At 48.4% G+C, this 20,393-nt stretch overlaps 1 protein-coding gene across 1 annotated transcript; it reads right to left on the bottom strand.

Annotated features, from left to right (window-relative positions):
* Positions 1 to 942: 942 nt before the first annotated feature.
* CNGA2 (cyclic nucleotide gated channel subunit alpha 2) lies at positions 943 to 18,792 on the bottom strand. Its single transcript, XM_017968689.4, has 7 exons — positions 18,415 to 18,792; positions 8,693 to 8,828; positions 8,408 to 8,500; positions 7,591 to 7,761; positions 6,423 to 6,530; positions 4,742 to 4,848; positions 943 to 4,429 (listed from the first exon to the last, which is right to left on the bottom strand). The coding sequence occupies exons 2-7, from the start codon at positions 8,800 to 8,802 to the stop codon at positions 3,024 to 3,026; spliced, it is 1,995 nt and encodes a 664-aa protein (XP_017824178.1). The 5' UTR covers positions 8,803 to 8,828; positions 18,415 to 18,792; the 3' UTR covers positions 943 to 3,023.
* Positions 18,793 to 20,393: the final 1,601 nt, after the last annotated feature.

Raw genomic sequence — 20,393 nt, 5'->3', positions numbered from 1 at the left:
GCAACTTTCAGGGACCAGGACTTAGGGATATGTAATGATGCAGCTCCCTCCAGGTGAATCTTCCCCTGGTTAAGATTTCTTCCTCTAAGCTAGGGAAGAGGTCAAGAAAGTACACTAAATGGAAAAGAAGCCTGGCTAGAAGGATGAATTCACATAAAAAGGAATGGCGATGCCAAAAGCTCAGGCAAAAGAAGCAAAACTGGATGAACCAGATTACAACAAAATTAAAGATTTCTGTACACCAAGGGACACAATTCACATGGTCACACAGTGAAAAGGCAACCTAGAGAATAAGGAAAATAGTTCAAATCATATCTGATAAAGGGTTAATATCCATACTATATAAAGAATTTCTACAACTTGACAGTCCAATAAAAAAATGGCCAAAGAACTTGAATATACATTTCTCCAAAAAAGATATGCAAATGGCCAAGAAGCCTGTGAAAATATGCTCAAAATCACCACTCATTAGAGAAATGAAAATCAAAACTACAGTAAGATCCACCTCACACTCATTAGGATGGCTACTAAAAACATAGAAAATAAGTGATGGTGAGAATGTGGAGAGATTGGAACCCTTGTGCACTGTTGGTGAGAATGTAAAATGATGCCACTGTCTTGGCGACACACAAAAAAGAAAATGGTTCCTCAGAAAAATAAAAATAGAATTTCTATGTGATCCAGCAATTCCATTCCTATATACCAAAAAAACTGAAAACAGGGTCTCAAAGAGCTATTTGTATAACCACGTGTATAGGAATATTCACCATACCCAAATGGTGGAAACAACCCAGGTGCTCATCAAAAAATATACACATATGCAAAATATACAATCAAATATTATTTGGCCTTAAAAAGGAAGGAAATTGTGACACATGCTATGACATGGTTGAGTCTTGAAGATGTTATGTTATGTGAAATAAGCGAGACACAAAGGACAAATATTGTATGATTCCATTTATATGAGATCCCTAGAGAAGTCAAATTTATAGAGACAAAAAGTAGAATGGTGGCTGCCGGGGGCTGGGTGGAAGGAGCAATGGGGAATTGTTTAATGGGGGCAAAGTTTTAGTTTCAAGATGAAAAACTCTCAAGATTGTTTTCACAACAATGTGAATATACTTAACACTACTGAACCGTACACTTAAAAGTGATTACGATGGTAAATTGTGTGTGTATTTCACCACAAGAAGTACATGAATAAGTGAGTGCTGTGCATGTGAACAGGAAGGCCTCTGAGTCTGCACCTAGATTTTCTTGCCCACTAATCAGTATTCGTCCTTCAGGACTGAAAGTTGTGCTACTCCGGGAGATCTTCCCTAACTCCCCCAGCAGAGCCAGTGTTTGGCCAGCTGTGTTTCTTTGTTCATTCATTCGCTCATTCCTGTATTCACTTACTCCCTCGATGAATAAATGTTCTCTGAATGCTCCTCTGTGCCAGCTATGTCACTGAAGCTGCAAAGAGACCCATGAGGGAGATCATCTTGACCTTGCCCATAGCCTAGAGGGGAAACGAAGTCCACCAAAACAGATGCCACATTATGAAACCAGGACAGAGAGTCTGTTTTGCACTGTAGGAGCCTATAAAGATGATTGACTAGTGTGGGAGTGGTTGCGGTCAAGTGGGCCTTCTCTGAGACGGTGGTGCCAGAGCTAAGCCCTGAAGGACCCATAAGGCTTAGGCAGGCAAGAGAAGGCAGCAGAGTGTATTTCAGATTGAAAAAGTTCTGGTTAGGAGCAAAGAAAAGTACAGTCTGTCCTTCACATCCTTGCATTTCACATCTGCAGGTTCAACCAATGGCAGATTGAAAATATTCAGGAAAAAAAATAAAAGATCGAAATAATACAAAGAGCAGATACAGTATAACAGCTATTTCCATAGCACTGACATTGTATTAGGTATTAGAAATAATCAAGAGATGATTTAAAGTATGGAAGGGTATGCATAGTTTATATTCAAATGCTATGTCATGTTATATTAGAGACTTGAACATACACAAATTTTGTTATTCATGGGGACTCCTGAAAGCAATCCCTCATGAATACTGATGGACATCCATATAGGGAAAAGAGAGGGATTCATGGAGGGAGGGGGAGAATGTGGATAGCAGAGTTAAGCAATAACCACCGATAGTTCAAAGGAATTTGAACTTGTAGGTGCCTCTAATGCAGTTATTAACTTGAAGAGTCTCCACACCAGCAGCCGTTTTCAGTGCCTCTTCAGAAATGCTCTGCAGAGAGGAAGGGGTGGCCAGAGCTGCCAGCTACCCCTGTCTCCAGGTGGACAATTGCCAGTTGCCTTGCTTCTCACTCCATGCCGTGGAATGGACCAGAAGCCTGGTCCATCTCCCTGGTCCAGAGAAGTCTGCAGAGACCCCATCCTGGCTAGCAAACAGACCAATCAATCCACAGAGCAGGAACTGGAGTGTGTGATGGGGAGGAACAGCCCTGAGTGGGCACCCTCCTGCCCTCTCCCAACAACACTATCACATTCCTTGGCCTGTCATGGGAGACAGACACTGGGGACCTGGCCTAAATGTCTATAGTCGGTGCTCGAAGTACATGCATGTGCAGAGGAAAGGGAGTATTCAGAAACCATGTTAGAAAAAGTGGCGGCCAGAACCAAGGGAGGAGTGTCTAGGTGCAAAAGAGCCAGAGGGGGGCAGTACTGCAGCAAGGTGTATGTCATTTTGCAAATGGGCTTCTTCAGAGCAGATCATTATCCAGGTTCCCAGTCCCAGACAGACCCCTGGAAGACAGATAAGCTTCTCCCTTTTCCCTTCCTCAGACTTGGGCAGGCTGAAGCTCCCGGAAGCCCAGCCAACACAGTCTGTACTCTCCAAAAACTTGGGCTAAACTTGGAGGCAGAATCTTGGATGTTTAGGCCAAAAACCTGGAGTCGGAGACGCTTTGGAGAGAATTCAGGGGACATGAAGGTAATTCATATAAATCCGGAGATCTAAATAGCTCCTCTAGCTCCTGGAATCAAGGCCAAGGATGGAGAGGCAGTTGGGCCCCAGGCGTTATGGCTTGTCATCAGCAGCCGGCTCGGGGCTGTTCATCCCATCAGACAGGTAGTCATCTTCATTGTTCTGTTTCATCTTGGTCTCCAAAATCGTTATGCGCTGCTTGAGCTTCTGCTGGGCCCCTGTGTACTCAGCCAGCAGGCGGCCAAAGCGAGTGTACAAGGTTTCCATGTTGGTCTCCAGCTGCCCTAGCTTCTCCTGCACGTCCACTTCCATGCTGGTTGCCACTTCTTTCTCATCCAGCAGCCCCTCCTTCATGAGGATCTCTCGACCCCTCTCTTCTAGAACCTTCTTGGCATCAGGGTATTCAGTCACTGCTTCCATGAGATCATCCTTGGACAAGCAGAAGAGATCTGAGTAGCCCAGGCTGCGGATATTAGCCGTGCGTCGATTTCCCATTTTACTGCCCTTAATGTTAAGGATACTGATCTCTCCAAAGCAGCTTCCAGCAGAGAGCAGGGCATACTGAGTCACACCATCATCAGCCACCACTGCCAGCTTGCCCTCCTTAATGATGTACATCTCCTTGCCGATGTCCCCTTTGCGGCAAATGTAATCCCCAGGACTGAACACCTGAGGACGGAGTTTCAGTACCAGCTCTACCAGCAGGCCAGCCTCACAATCATGGAAGATGCGCACTTTCTTGAGTGTGGACAGGTGGACATTGATGGCTATCTCAGCCCTGAGCTTGGCTGGCAGGTTCTTGAGAACTTCCCTTTCATCTACTGTCTTCTTATTGGTCCACAAATAGTCAAACCACCGAATGACCTTGGCTTCCATCTCCTTGCTGACCTTTCGGAACTGCATGTAGTGTTTCACGGCATCGATCTTAGCCTGGAACTCTGCCCGCGTGGCATTCATGTTGGAGATCATGGAGCCCACATTTCCCACTATGGTGGCAAAGATGAGGACGCCAATCAGGAAGTCAAAGATGACAAAAAGGTACTCCTCATCCTTTACAGGGGGTGGTGTCTCCCCAATGGTGGTGAGGGTCAGTGTGGACCAATAAAGGCAATAGATGTATTCCCTAGCCAGGTAGCCATACTCGGGGTCAGTGATGTTGGGGTAAACCCAGGTGTCGACCCCAAAGCCTATGGATTTGGAGATGGCATAATAGATGCAGGCATTCCAGTGGATGATGACCAAGATGTAGAGGACAAGGTTGCTGATGCGGAAGATGTTAGGGTAGCTGGTGCGTGTCTCTGTCCGGTCAAAGAACTCAAACATGCGGGCAAAGTGCAGCAGGCGGTTGAAGCGCACCTCAGGGCTGTGAATGCCCACAGCAAAATAGATCAGGTCAGTGGGGATGATGGAAGCCATATCCAGCTTGAACTGCAGGGTGTGGATGTAGTTGTCTCGCAGTTTCTTGGTATCTTTGACCAGCAGCCCCTGCTCCAGGAAACCTAGTAGAGATGCAAGCCAGCATGGCCCTCTGCCCTCAGGTCTATCCTTCCCTATAGGCCATGAAAATACTGCTTACTGAAACTTCCTTCCCAAGGAGGGATGTAGCTCACATAGCAGGGCTGGCCAGAAGGACTGTAAGAGAACACCCCCAGATCCAAACCTCTCTAAGCATGTAGGACCATGAGGTTCAAAGAAGGGTACTCACCTACCAGAGTCCCACCCCAGCAATTTAGTCCAACACCATTCACTGGGCTTCCAAAAATTTTGGACTCAGGCCTTCAGACTTACCTGCATCCCAGTTGCTCACTGACCTGTGCGTAATCGGATGAAGAGGTCTGCAATGTAGACCACATCTGAGACATAGTCCAGCACCAACCACACCAGGTAGTAGCTGTGCTGTAGGTCACTGAAACAGGCTCTGCAGGAGGACAGGGCTTAGCTTCACCCTCGAAGCAAGCCAAAGGTACCCTAGAGGCCCTAAATTAAGTGTTCACTGTGTGCATGGGTTGGGATGGCTACCAGGGGCATCATTCAGTCACAGTCAGCCTGATGTCAAGAGACATTTATCTATAAGCAGCTTCTTCCCCACCCCTCCTCATTACATAGACACCACTACATAGACAACACCATTGGCCATTAATTTTCTGTCTCACCCTCTGAACTGTGAGCTCCAGGAAGGCAGGGACCCCTCCTAGTCATTATGGCATGCCCCATGCCTGACCCAGGGCACCAGGATTTGAGGGCTCAATGGCTGTGAATTGAATGAATGAACAAGCCCTTGGAAGAACGAACTACGGCATACAACTGAACCGCCTCCATGCTCATCTCCTCAACATACACCTTATTCAGCACCCAACATGCAGCGCTAGCCAATACATGAGAAAGAGGGTAGGAGTTGGAATGGAGAAAAGTTTAGAGGCTGCAGGAACTTTTTAGAAGGAAGTGGCAGGATTTGGCAACTGAGTAGGGAGAGGGTTGGGGAGAGGGCCAAGGCAGGGACAGAGCCCAGGATGATTGTCCAGTGAGGTACTAGCCAAAGGGGAGAACCATTAATTCTGACTACTTGGTCACATTTAGACTCAATGCGACTGCAGAGCTGGCCCATGGCAGTGATGACTCACTCATAGCCTCCAGTCACAGTAGGCCATCCTGAGAGAGTGTTCGCGTTTGCTGTTTCTTCTGCCCAGAATGCTCCCTCCACCATCCTCAAGTATCTAATTAGCTGCCTCCCTCCCACCAGCTAAGGCATCAACTCTTTAGAGAGGTTGATCCTGACCACCCTTTCTCTAGCAGCTCCCTGCCACCAGCCCCTGGCATTATCCTGGTCATTTGTTTCATTTCGGGTTTAGAGTCAGTGTCTGCCACTAGTCTCAGACTGCTCCAGGAGAGCAGAGACCATGGCTGTTGTTCTCCCCACATTATCCCCAGCACTGAGCACACATGAGATGCTCAGTCAAATCCTTGCTACATGAATGGCTGGGATAGGGATGGAGTAGGATGGGGTTAGGGAACATTTAGATAGTGGCTTTTGAACTGAGCCTGCAAGGAGAAGAATCTCCATAAGTGGAAAATCGCATATTCTGATCCAAAAGAGGTGAATGCTGTGGCTGGGGTGTGTCCAGAAGGTGGAGCAAGAGAAAAAGGCCAGGTCCAGAGGAGTTTGAAGGCAGTACTTAGGCCTTGAACTTCATCCTGTGGACAACGGGGAGCCACTGAAGGGTTTGTGAGGAGGGAGTGGCATCACCAAATCCTAGTTCTCTATCAAGTATGTTTGTTGCAAATGTGGAGGATGCACCATAAATTCGTGGAGCCACTGCAGTTGCCCCAGACACAAGACAGACAAGAAATCTTCATGGCATATCAAATGGGGAGAGGGCAGCGGTTAAGAGAAACTGGAGGTGCCACTGGTAGCCAGGGACTACTGCCTTGTCAATCCCAGGGTCTGAAGACTGGGCGACTTTGGCTACCCCTTCTGGGCCCCATTCTGCTCACCTGGCCACCAGCAGGCACCAGTTGTAAAGGACAGGCATGGCAATGACAAACAGCCAGCGGTAGTACCAGTCTCCGGCTGGGTCCAAAACAAATAGTTCAAATTTCTTCCTGAGAAGACAGACAAAGGCCAGGCTTGGGGATCAGGTCCCCTCAGTGTGATAGCACCCCAGATCCCAGAAACCAGAGGTGCCTGAGAAAGCACTACCTACAGGAATATGTGGGGTGAAGGATGGGTTGGCTAAGGGCCCAACCCATCCTTCAGGCTGAGGGCCCCATTTTTCAGGGACCTACAACCTGGTACTGGGCATCTGAGTGGAGCTCACATGGGGGTAGGCACCTATCTTCCCATTCTGAATCAGGATAGGTCCATTGGCTCCCATGCACCTTGCAGGCCCCTTGACCAGAGGGCATGTCAAGGGGCAGAACTTTCAGTAGTAGTGGGTCTCAGGGCCTGGGAAGGGATTTCCACAGGATGGTAATGGAGGCTTAGCCCTATTCCCACATCCCTCCCTAAAGAGAGTGGCTCCAGGCGAGTGAGCACCATAAACTTCCCGCCTACCTCAGCCTCCCTTTTAGGTCATTGGCCTCCAACCTCCAAATCACTTTCCCCGATGTTGTGCCCTGCTTTGGCAAAGGACCTTTCCTTCCACTGGCCACAGATGGGGAATGTCAGCTTAGCCAGACATCTGCAGTTGCCTAATCATGCCTCAAAGGACAGAACCTCCAGTTCTGCCTTCTCTGCCCTCCCCATGCTGTCCTGCTCCATCATTCAGCCCTTCTTCTTCAGCCCTTTACAAAGACCCACTTCCCCACCCACAATGGAGCTGAGATTGGCATCCCCTCCAGGGCACTCCCTAAGTGCACCCTCTCAGCATTTCCTGACCACTGGAACTAGGCTGTACATTAATGTGCAGCAATAGGACATCTGGCAAGAGGCAACTAAGGTGAGAAAAGACACCAGAGGTTCTTATGGCAAGTAGGCCACTGGCTGTTGGGGGGACACAATGGAGATATTCTGGATTTGAAAACATTGCAAGTCACCCTTGCCCTCCACTCTGCTTACTACAGCAGGGCTTGTCGTAGCCCCTGGCAATAGCATAGAAACCCCAGTGAGCTCTTCCATTGCGTGCTTGGAGCCCATTTGAGCCCCACAGGATGAACAGTGTACTTGGTGCCTTTGTCCTCGCCATCCTTGTCGCCTTTGCCATCCCCCTGCTGTGTCGTCACAGTCTGGAGCTCAGGCCCACGAAAACGCTCGAGGAATGAGTCAGGCCTAGGTTCCTCTTGTCGGAAATTTTTGTTGGCCCACTCTCTGATGACCCCCACCAGGTGAACTATCCTAGAGGTAAGAGAAAGAAAGTATGAGCCAAGATTCATGCTGTTCACAGAGCACCTGTCCCCAGGAGCTCACTGTCCACTGAGGAAGATGAAAGAAGGACGGTGAAACCAAGAAACAGGCCAGGCCATGATTTCACATGTGCTAAAAGCTGGTGTAAAGGCCAGCACGTAGAGCACGGGGCTAGGACTCAGGCATGATGGTGAGTGCAGTCCTGGGAAGACCATCTCAGTTGATGGTGAGAAGAGCAAACAGGATGTCTTCAGGGCAAGATGGAGGTTGTGTTAAGGCAAGACCTGTCAGGAAAAAAGCTTTCCCTGAGATTCCTGCTTTCCCTATGAAGCCTGTAACTCTGGGATAGAGAGGCTTTGGGTCCTCTACCCAGGCCTCTCTACTGGGAAGGGTATTGCTCCCTGAAGCTGAGACAGCCAAGCGTTAAGGGATGCCTCTTCTGGTCCCTCTGAGCTTGCCTGCCTTGGGGTTTGCCCAGGCCTCAGGAGGAAAGAATTAAGTTTGGCTAGCACTGACAGTGCTCCTTGAGGTCTTGGTGGACAGGACTAGTGGGACTGTGAAGAGGAGGGCCATGGTAGCCACCCTGGCATGCCCTACGGGTAGGAGGGGGAAGCAATAAGATAGTGGTGGGACCCACCTGTGGAAGCCACCCCTTCTCTGCTGTGGGGCATCCACATCTGCCAGCCTCTGCAGTTCTGAGGAGGTGTCATCATCAGCTGTGGAGTGTGGCCTGCAGAAGAAAGAGCAGAGTTGACCCAGGGTTCTCAGTGCATGACTTGTCTCCCCTCCAGGGTTGTGCTTAGAAATTCCATGATCTTTTAAGAGGGTGTCCTGGAGACAAAGACTGCTGGCTCTGTGACGATGAGGCAGAGGTGGGAGAAGTAGCAGTGTCCGCCTCCTCCCTGATGCCACACAGACTCACCTGCTGCTTGTCCTGTGGTCATCTTTGCCACTGGCCTTGATGGCAGGGGCTGCACGATGGTTGTGACTATTGGCTGGGGAGCTCTTCATGCCATTCGCTTTTTCAGTCATCCTCCATGTACAACCAGAGCCCTTATCTGCCAGGAAGAAGGCCATGAAAAAGGTTCCAGAGGACCCTGACACCCACAGAGAGTGGGAGAGTGGCAAGTGAATGGATGGATTATAACCCAGGGCCACCTGGCCAACTGCACCCTTGACGTTATGGATAAGATTGGTTAGCATGGAACTTTCAGCCTACTGAAAATTGATAAAAAGAAAATTATTATATAGATAATTGTTCTAGTGTCACATGAAGGTGGTACACGGATGATTGCGTACATGTAGCCAAGTACCCACTTGCCAGGCCCCAGGGGTCAAGACAATGAGCGTACTCCCCCAACCCTAATATGTAATTGTAAATGGAAACAGTGCAAAACTACAAAAAAGTGTTTTTTATTTTACCACAGTATATATTTTTTTCATACAAACCACTAAAGCTAAAAGCGTAGGCACAGGAAGATGGCTTAAACAGTTTTTGTTTCTTTTGTTTTCTTTTAGCTTTGGTGGTTTGATAGTGAGGGCTCTCTCCTCTGTGCAGAGCAGGAGTGTGACAAGGGCGGATCCCTCTGGCTGCTCTGTGGAGCCTGCATTAGAGGGAGAGCAAGGGTGAAGGTGGGGTGGCGGGAAGGAGGCTGGACAAGAGCACTGATGGAGACCAAGACAAGAGGGCAGAGCTATCTAAGAGGAGAATGGATGGAAGCAGTGGGTGTGGGGAGCAATGGAGAGAGAGAGTGGGTAGGATCACAAAAGAAGAGGAGACAGAGTGAGGGCCCGGGCCAGAGTTGTGGAGGACCCCAATATTTAAGCCCCAGATTTCCCACAGCCCCTGCTGCTGGACCCACAGTCCCTAAGCTGTTCCTGGAGCTCCCTCAACCCCCGCCCAAGCTTGTTCCAGCCTCTGAAGCTGTCACCATGGCGATGGCAGGCGCGTCAAACAGCCTCAGAGATGCTCACCTGGTGCTCTCTGTGGGACTAGGGCACCAGGATAGTAATGAGGGCACTTGAGGAAAAGGAACCAGCATCACTGAGTCCCTGCTTGGACCCTGGAGGCAGCGGACCATGGAAACAAAAAGTTTCAGGCAAACAAAGCCAGAGCCGTTCACACCAGAGGGACAGGGCTCGCCTCCTGGAAAAGGTGGTGTTGAAACTGAAGATGACAGATCAAAAGGGCTGTAATCCAGTGCCAGGCCAGTGCTAGGGACACAGCTCATGTTCATACCCTCTCTAAGGTTCTGTCACAAAGACAGATTCCCCTACCCCGTGACTCCTGCTCCTTCTGTACCAGGAATAGGCCGATCCCTCAGCCTGGCTGCCTGCATACACTCCTCTTTGTCAGAAACTACCACCTCAGGCTGCTTGCTGGAAACAAGGCAGTTGGGGTGGTGGGTCTCATGTATACACCCTCTCCAGGAAACCCCAAGTCCCAAGACTCCAGCTACCATCATGTCAAATCAGCTCATCAAATTTACCCACCTCTGAAAGGGGCCTGCCCTCTTCCCAGTCACTCAAGCTGGAATCCTGGGGTCACCCATAACTCCTTTTTTCCTTTATCACATCCAAGCAGCCTCTGTCCTGAGTTCTTTGTCCCTCTAAAAGTGTCAAGGTTCTGTCCACCCATTGCCCTTCATCCCCAAGGCCTTGGCCTGGTGTCAAGCCTTCAACATGACTCTCCACACCTGCTGCAGCAGATTGTGGATGGCTCAGCATTCACTGGGGTCTGGACTGGAGGGGGCACATGACCACCAGGGTTTACATTGCAGATAAAGCGTTTGGGGGGATGTGCCCATCCCTATACCATGAGAGCAGAGAAAAGCTAAGGGTAGAGCTCTAGTGAGCTGCAACCATGAAAGATGGCAGAAGGGCTGAGTGAGTGAAGGAGAGTGACGCTGGGAATGTGAGAAAGATGAGTGAGTTCCCAGGGAGGGCAGACTTGCAGGAAGGGAGCTGTCTGCAAGGCCAATGCCCCACTCCCATATCAGGAAGATAAGTGCCCTATGCCGGGTACTTCTTTCCCAAGATGAGAGCTGGAGCGGGCACTGGGTGGAACAATAGGAGCCTTGCTGGGGATCTTATCTGGGGGATGTCAAGGAGTAGTAGTCAAAGAGAACATGGTTCATGAAGTTTCAAGCGAGGAGTAGGAGGGACAGATAAGACATAGAGCACATACCTCACTCTTTGTAAGAGATTGACCCCCCAAAAAAAGAGGAAAGATAAAGTGGGAACTGGAGGGGGATGTGGGGCTGACAAAGGTTCTCTGTGTTGCTGTTGTTATAATTCTATGTCAAGAAGATAATAAAGCAAGCTTAAAGGTTTTGAGGAGGAATTCAGTCGATAATAAAAATACATGTGCTTCTGAGAAACTCCAGTTGAGGATGGAGCCATGAAAGAAGGGTGGAATGGGAAGGTTCATGTACCAGCGGAAGTGAAAGGAGACAGATCCAGGACAAGAAGAAGGGGCTGCTGAGAAACAGGCTATGAGACAGTTGAAGGGATTCACTCTTGCAAAACCCCAGTGTTCTAAGTGAAATGCAAGGAATGGGAGGGGTCTCATCTTCAGAACATCAGGCAGCAGTAGCTGCAGACTTTGGAGGAGGCGGCCGGAAGGTTTGCGAGGACAGACAGGGGATTCCCAACAAGTGTGAGGACAGGAAGACGACAGACCATGTAGCTGCCAAAGAGAACAGAGATGGGCAACAGATCTTAGATGAGCAGTGGGGTCCTCAAAAGGGCATGACTTAGCCACAGTCAAGGTGGACTTGTAGGCCTCTTTTTCTCCTTATCCACAAATTGACTTGCCAGCCTGACTGAGACTCTAAAGAAAAGCCAGCCTAGTCAAGGAGTTCACTGAAAGCATTTTGAGGAAAATTCCTTCTTAGAGAACTTAAGTTAGAGAGAGAAGGAACAAGTTTATCATATAACCAAGATTAGAAGTTTCAGTTCACAGCCCATTCATCCACTCATCTACCTCATACACATCCCCAAGGCACCTACTGTGTGCCAGGTTCTGTGCTGGGTGCTGGTTTAGAAAGAAGAGTGGCAGTCTCTTATCTCAGCAGTGCTCCCAGAGTAAGAGACACACAGGAACACGATTTACCCCAAGTCAGTTCTCTCTTCATATTCTATTCTGTTTCCGAGCAGCATCTAACAGTTTATACACTCCATCTTTCTTGAAATAATGGATTCTACTTCCCTCATTCTCCTCCTACCTCACTGGCCACTTCTCAGTGTTCTTTGAAGAGGCCTCTTCCTCTTCCCCAACTCTAAATGTTGGAATGTCCCAAACTCAGCCCTTAAAGGGACCTCTTGTCTTTTCTCTCTTCATCACCTCCTTCTCCAGTCTCATCGCTTTAAATACATCTGTATGTTGATGAATTGCAAACTCTTAACAGCAGTTCAACCTTTTCCACGGACTCTAGTTTACTTCCCTCACATAACCACTTGGATTTTGAATAGGTATCTCAGTCTCCATATGTCCAAAAGTGAGTTCTTTATCTTCTCCTCCAAAGCTTGTTCTTCCATAATCATCTGCATCTTAGTAAAGGCAATGCCATACTCCCAGTTAGTCAGGTCACAAACCTTAGCATCATCTTTCACTCCTCTTTTTTTTTCATACCCCATGGATTCTACATATATGCAAATCATACGGACTCTACCTCCAAAACATACCTTGTATCCAATCACTTATTATCTCCACCATTACCATGTTAATCCAAGCTACCATATTTCCTCAGTGCCTGGCACATAGTAGGTGCTCAATGGTCCCTGCATTTGTCCCAGTTGATTACTCCCTCTCTTTTTACTTCCATTGTACAGCATAGGATCCTGCTCTATCAATTATTTGATTTTAAAGGAACATGCAACACTTTTCCTCTTAGCCAACATTGAGTAACAGGAATCAGACTTTTCCTAGAGAATGAAATAACCAAACTTAGAAAAAATACATGACACAACAGTTTTCAAGACTATAAACATTAGGCTACAAAAGACAGCCATCCTTAAGAGACAGGATCAAATGAGATGAATCCTGTGACTGCCCCAGATTACTCCCTTGTGAGAGTTTCCAGGCCATGGCACAGAACGGAATGCAGGTGGAACCTGATGGATGCCTCCCTGGGCTAAGGAGACAGAGCAGAGAGTGAAAGTTTGCAGACCAGAGTGCTGCAGAGGAGAGAGCTGCACAGAGAGAGGTCTGGAGACCTGCAAAGAGTCTTTCCAAGTATTCAGCTGAGTACTTATTAGCACACAGTCATGAGGTGGTTATCCACAGCTTAGGAAAGAAGCATCCCCCCAAATTAGACACTATACTTCCCAGCTCTCACTGGGATAGTGCTTGATGCCACCAGCCAAACTGAAAACCTAGTGGTTCATAGGCTACTGGCTCAAGAATGTTTCTAGAATTACAAAAACACATAGCACCCAACAAAGTAAAAATCACAGTGGATAATTTCTTCATAATGAGGAGGCAGCAATCTATCAATTGAAATAAACCCAGAATTGACACAGGTGTACAATTAGTAGACAAGTATATGAAAACAGCTAATATGACTGTATTCTATATGTTTGAAAAGCGAAGTAGGGCCATGAAATATATAAAATGACCCAAATCAAATTTCTAAAGATGAAAACTATAATTTTTAAGATGAAAATTACACTATATGGGATTAACAGATGACCAGATATTGCAGAAGAAGGAATTAGTGAATGTACAGACAAACTTATCTTAAATGAATTTACAATATTTATTTAGACAATGAAACTATTCACAATGTAGCACAGAAAGAAAAGAGAATCAGAAAACAACAATAGCAACAACCAAAAGCCAAGCATCAGTGAAAACTGCACCAAGGCATATAAGTACCCAATTGCTCACATCCACTGATAATAGGGAAATCGTAAAAGTTGCCCAAGAAATATGAATGGGATGTAATATCCAGTAACAAAGGCACAAGTGACAGCAAGACCTCTCTGCTAAGCTTCAGGCTTTCCTTCCAACTTCCGACTGGACATTACTCTCTGACTGCCCTTGGAAAACTGCAGCTCATCTTACCTCAAGTCACGCTGTTTATCGCCACCATCGGCCCTTTGACAGATAGACATTTGTGACTGACTGGGCCCTCAGACATTCAACTGCCGGCTTTCAGGGTGGCTTGGCATTCTAACTTCTCCCTGAAGAGCATTCCTGGGTTCCTTCTCCCTGTCTTCAGCTTTCTGCCAAGTTTCCTGGGTCCTGGGGTGAAACCTGTGTTCAGACTATGCTACCCTTCTTGCCAATACTGCCTGCACTAGAGTGTGTACCGTCTGAAAGCAGGCATCGGTGTCTGTGTTCTTGTCCACTGCATCCCTACACAGCACCGGATGGATCTTGAAAAGCATTGCATACATGTTGGTGGGTAGAAGGAAGGAAGAGAGAGAGAGAGAGAGAAATAGATAGAGAGAGAGAGAGAGAGAGAGAGAAAACGACATAAAGGCTAGAACTTGGCAAAGTTCTGAGGAATGTCAAAAAACAGAACTCAGAAAAGTGCTGAGCCTGAAGGAAAGAAATTTTTAAAAGGATGTGAACTATCACCATTTCTACACAATACTGTGCTGGATTTCTCAATACTTGTGTATTTCAGTGCAATAAACAAGTACTGAAAATAAAAAGAAATGTTTTAAATAGACTTTGGTTAATAATTTAGAGCATATTTCAAAACTGCTAAAAGAGGACATTTGAAATAGTCCTGACACAAATGATCAATGTTTGAGATTATGAGCATCCTGGTGACCCAGATTTGATTATTACACATTGTATGCATGCACCAAAATATCATGTGTACCACATAAACATGTATAGTCTCTATGCACCAACAACAAATGTTAATGTAAACTACAAAACCATGATGATGAGACTGGAGGAAACATTTTATATAATACTTAGATTGGAAGACAATACCATGAAAGAAAACATTGAACATAAATGCACACTAAACCGAAAATTTTAAGGCATACAACACACTGAAAAAAATGCTTGACAGAGAAAAACAAATTTATTTATTTAATAAACAGAGATCTCAGAAATCAACATATGGAAAAATAAAAACAGTAAAATCATAAAAATGTCGGTGCAAGGTTGCTAGTCACAGTGATGTATACCTTAATGAATTCATCAACTAACCCAGTGAACCAAGACCATAGGGTGGAATACTATGCAGCCCTTAAAACGGTATCGCTATTGTAAAAGACTGCTTTTTGTCTAGGGGAAAACAGGTTTCAAAATGGAATATTCTGTAATGTTAATAATGTTAGTCCATGCATGCATGTGTGATATATATTCACACATAGATACATAAACTCACAAGATCAAGACTTTATGTCTCAATTCTGAGGAGGTGGGGAAATTGTTTTCCTTTGTATATTTTTTATAGTATCCAATATTCTGTTTTGTAATGTGTGGTGTCTGTAGTCAGGAAGGGAGGTTATAGGGCTGTATAATAAAATAACATATTACTTTAAACCTTAATTTAAAACCACAACAACAGCAAAAATCCAGCCCATTTTGATTTCAGATTCAAGTTAATACCGGGTCAAGCCAAAGTTTTTTCACTGAGATTGGGAAGGGATCTCTTCCATGGTTAACAGCCTACAGAGTCAGACTACTACACATCTTAGCCAGAAACTAGTCCCCAGATAGGCAATATCTGACACATTTTAGTATCAGATATTTTCCATTGCAGCAGCAAAAGTCTTGGGCAGCAGGCAGAGAACGGTACAGGGGAGAGTCGTAGACATCATGGGGGCAGGGCGGTAGAGCAGGCAGGCAGGGAAGCAGGGAGGTGCGTGGGCAAGCAGCGATAGCGAAGTCCCAGAGGAAGCAGTGGGTATCCCTGACAGGAAGCTGGAACCTGGTGATTCAGGGGCAGGTTCTCATTCATGCAGCAGCTACCTTGTGCTAAGTACTTGACATAAGTTAATTCATTTAATCCTAATGACGACCTGACAAAGCCGACACTATTCTTGTCCCCATCATTGCACAGACTCGTACCTAAGCAATTTGACTCCAGAAGCACACTCAGTCACAGGGCCAGCCTGGAAGGCAAAAGGAGCCAGGGATTCGGCAATTACTAAAAAGAGAGGTATGATCAGAACTGCACTGGAAGCAGCAGGCTCCTGGGCTGACTTCTGAGTGTGGTGCGGAAGCTGCCATGACCCTGTGCCCAGGCTCAGGAGGGACAGTGTGAGAGGACCCTGCGGTGGTAAGGTGAGCTGCAGGAGCTGGAGGTGGAGAGCATCCCCAGCACTCACTAGGCAGGCAGTGGGCCTTTGAGTCTGAGCAACCCCAGCCTCCCTGAGTTCAGGCTCCAGTACAGCAGCTTCATGCACTAAGTCCTTGAGAACTACTTGTTGAAAGAATAAAATTTCCAGAAGGATGCACAAGAGGCAGGGCTTTGCCCAAGAGGCTTGGCAGGCCAGCATGGTTGATCACCACCTTGACAAGGGGCTGAAACCTCTAGTGGGGACACCAGTGTGTCGGGCTGCTTTTGCCAAGGGAGACTTTGTCTCCTTACAGACAAAGATGGGGCTGGGGCAATATACCTGGCATCAGCCACATATAGCCCATATCCCAGGGGAGGCTCCTTCTAGAAGGTCGACCAAGACAGGCTGGACCCTAGTGATTGTAGCTCACCTCCCTAAATGCTCCTGTCCTCACTGAGAAGCCCCTCCTGAATTCCACATCTCCAGGTGCCCATGGGCCATCTCCATCTCCTAGAGGCAGCCACTGGCCCTTGAAACCAACATGTTCTAACTGCCATGAACTTCTGCCCCTCAGCCCCAGCTCCTCTGTCCCTAGCACCTTATCTGGAGAAAGGCACATTTTGCCTCACATGTGCTCAATTAAGAAACCTAGGAGTCATCCTTGATACCTCCCACCCACTCCCCAAATAGTATTTGTTATTCTGCTGGAATCTCTCTCCAGCACCTTCTTCTCCATCCATTGTGACCTGCGGCTGCCCTGGGCCTTGGCCAGACTCTGTTCACAGCCTCACTGTTTCTGTATTTTCAGATCCCAGCCCTTCCTTTCCTTTACCTTCCATGCCACCAAGGCGAGTTCCACAGGACCACACCTGGTCCTGTCTGTTGCTCCTCTTTTAAAACCCATGGAAAGAAGGCCACACGCTAGACATAAAATTTATATGGAAAGGACTCATCTAATTTTGTTAGTCATTAACCCAGTGAAGCATATAATAAGTGTTTGATACGCATTCGGCAAGTAAATAAATGAATGAATGGATGAATGAATGAATTCCCTGATCTTGCTCTGTACTCCCCCAAATCTACCTTGTTTCGTGTTCACTTGTATCCCACTTTATTTATATCATAGATTTGTCATCTCCTGATAATGAACTACAGATTTAATTGCTTACTGTCTGTCCCTACTGGATGTTCACTTCCATGTAAGCAGGGACCACATGTGTCTTGTTCCCTGCTGCATCCTGGGATTAGGGATCATGTCAGGTATTTCTTGGATGGATGGAGGGATCATCTAAATAATACATTCTAAACTCTGTACTTGGGCTTTCACACTCCTTCAGGATCTCACTAGAAACAACTCTGCAGCCTCATCTCCTATGGGACCATTTTGTGTTGGAGCTTAGCGGGGTGGGGCCACAGCTGGTCTTGGTAGTTTTGTGGCCACCATGATACCTGAGGACCAGCCAGGTACACATTCTATCTGCCACATGCTTGTGTCCAGTCCAAGCACTAGAGTCCCTCCCTGTGGAGAAGGTGGTGCTGAGTGGTGCCAAGGAGAAGTTGGAGGGGGCCCAGCTATGCAGAAAGAGGGGCCCAGGGACCCAGCTACTGGCAGGATGTGCAGAGATGAAGCTGCCTCCTATGACCACAGTCTCACATGGACACAGCCTACACTTGCCATTCTGGATTCAAGCTGAGATGGATACAAGAACAGCTGGAGAGCCCAAACGGGGTGCCAGGCCTGCAGCAGCCCTGAGAGCCTGTCTCTGCACCAGGCCTGCTGCCTGGATCCAGAATCTTCCCTTGGCCAGAAGCTCCAAGGGCTTCACCCCCCATGGATTGCCCCAAATGGCAGAATGCTGCAATCCCAGCATGGTTCCTGGGAGAAGCCCACAAAACCCACACCACTACCTCCACTGCTTGTCATATGCACAGAACTACAGGTTCCAGGTGAACACTGCCCATGCTCTGAGGCTGGGGAGCCCAGAAATACTCAGAGTCAGGCAGGCAGCGAAGGCCAATGGGTCTCCCCCTCCCTCCCACTGAAGCTTGCCTGTTGGGCAGGCCCTCAGCCCCTCTTCTCCAGTAACCCTCCCTGGCACTCTCCTGGGAAAGGAAAAAGTCCTCGCTGCCTCAGGACGAGCCTTGTGTGGCACTCAGTGCCTCCACCCTCCTAGAGCCCCAAGTAATTTATTTGGCTACTTTAACAGGGCACAAAGTTTCCCAACACAGCCAGTTTCCTCAGCTCCCTTGGCAGCCCATGCACTTGAAGACCATGTGAAGCCAGGTGGTAGGGCCCACACACTTTTCGCAGACTCTGGCTCTGCACCCCCTGGAGGCAACGGGCCCATGGTCACAGAAAGGTATCAGCCCAAGGTCAGCCCCTTTCCTCACCAATCAGACGGCTTCAGAGGCAGGGGCTCTCCTGGCCACAGTGAGCATCTGTTGGTCCTTTTGTACAACCTCCAGAGACAAACTTTTGGGGCTCATCAGCATCTGGAGCCAGCAGAGATCGCCTGCCGGTCCTGCCCCTCAGGCCAGTGGGGCCCTTGAGCACCTAACAACTCAGCTGCAGCCTCCAGGTCAGGAAGCTGACCCACCCTGCCCAAGGCCAGCAGGGGAAGCTGGCAGAGACCGAGAAGACATCATGCCCACGGCTAAGGCAAACTCAAGGTGCTGGCCCAGGGTGTTGCCTGCCCACTGGAGAAACTGGCCTGTCTGTGAGCCCTGTACACCCCAGGCTCTTGGCAGGCGACAGCTGGATGCTGGGCTGCCTGGCTGTGTAAGCTGCTTGCCTGCCCAGATCCAGGAGCCAGCCCCTCCCAAGCTCCCTGAGGAGCCCTCCTTTGCATGGAGCATGCCCAGAGCTTTGTGTTTGGGTACTCAAACCTACCAGCTCACAGTCCTGGTGTACTTGCCTCCAGGCCTTGGCACAATCCTAGCTAGTCCACCTGGCCAAAGGTCAAGCCAGGCAGAGATCTCAGAGAAGAGGCACTTGGGGTAGGGCTGGCCTGAGGGGGATAATCCAGGAAGGGCTGGGGTTAGGGAAGGGAAACAAGGCAAGCCCCTTGGGGTGATGAGCTTTGGGCTCCTTTCCAAGAAGTCAGGATTTCGAGCTGCTGCTGGGTACACCAGAGTCCCCTCCATGCACCCTCATGCTCCCCTCCTCACATGCCCACCTTCCTCTTCCCACCTTCCCCCAGCTGCCAGAAGCCAGCCTGTAATAAAAGAACTGGAATATTGAGTTTCAGCTTTTTCCCAGGACTGGCAGGGGACCCGGGGCCCACTTGGCAGGGCAGGGAACTACACAAATGGAGGACTGAAGCTTTGCCCACCTGTACAGCCAGCTGGGAAGACAAGCCACTCCCTCAGGGGGGTTGCTTGTGGAGGCTTAAATGACATCCTGCGTGCAACGCCTGGGGTACATATAGGTGCAGCATAGGGAGTTTGAGAGGATACACACCAACCAAACCATGTGAAATATCTCTGTGGAGGGACTTGGCATTTGGGGTGCAAGGGACTGTTAGCAATGCTTGCAATGTTTGTCTTTTTGGGGAGAATGTGTTCATGCACAAATTGTGTAATTAAATATTTTTAAGATGCAATGTGTATGACACAGAGTAGGTGTGCTGCCTTTGGTGGCCGGGAGGGAAAGACCAGGGCTAGAATCACTCTCTAGGGACCCTAATCAGAGGCCATTCTGCCAGTCCTTTACTTGTGCCAGAATACAATACAGGCTACCTTGTGCACTCAAGAAGCTACTGATCCAGTGGAGGACTGACTGTGTACCCCTCTAATAGTAAGCCTGGGCAGCCCCTGGGAAGCTTCACAGACTAGAGATAAACCACATGCCAAGTAAGAATTAGTTCTTTCTCTCCTTCATTCACCCACAGCATCCTGTTTCTCCATGGGGAAATCCATGGCTTGCTGGGGGAAGGGCTGGGGGAAGGGTGGAGTGCTTGGGCGAGGCAAGGACAGCTTGGCAGAGAAATGCAATCAGATAGGCAAATGCTCCAAGTGGGTCAGAGCCAGAGGGCCAGGCAGGAGGTGCCAACTTGCCTCCTGGCACTCTGCCCCCTGAGCCTCCCTGGGTCTCTCCCAGGGGCTTGGGAATCACAGATGTGCCACCCACCACAATATAGTTCCCATACCCCTTAAGCAACATTACAGAGGGATCCAGCCTGGGCAGCTCTGACTCCAGTTCCTCTCAGGAACTTCCTGAAGTCTTCTAGGTGGGGCAGGGAGTTCTAGAGATAGACCAGGAATGCACAGCTAGGAACTGGCCCCAGCCCTGCTGGGAACCAGCCAAGTGGTCACACAGCAAGGCAGGGTGGAGGCCCAGCCAGGGGTTCCTTATGAGCTCACCTGGCTCC

The sequence above is a fragment of the Callithrix jacchus genome, chromosome X (assembly GCF_049354715.1).
Source record: "Callithrix jacchus isolate 240 chromosome X, calJac240_pri, whole genome shotgun sequence".
Taxonomy (NCBI): Eukaryota; Metazoa; Chordata; class Mammalia; order Primates; family Cebidae; genus Callithrix; species Callithrix jacchus.
This window is presented reverse-complemented; position numbering and strand designations above follow the sequence as displayed.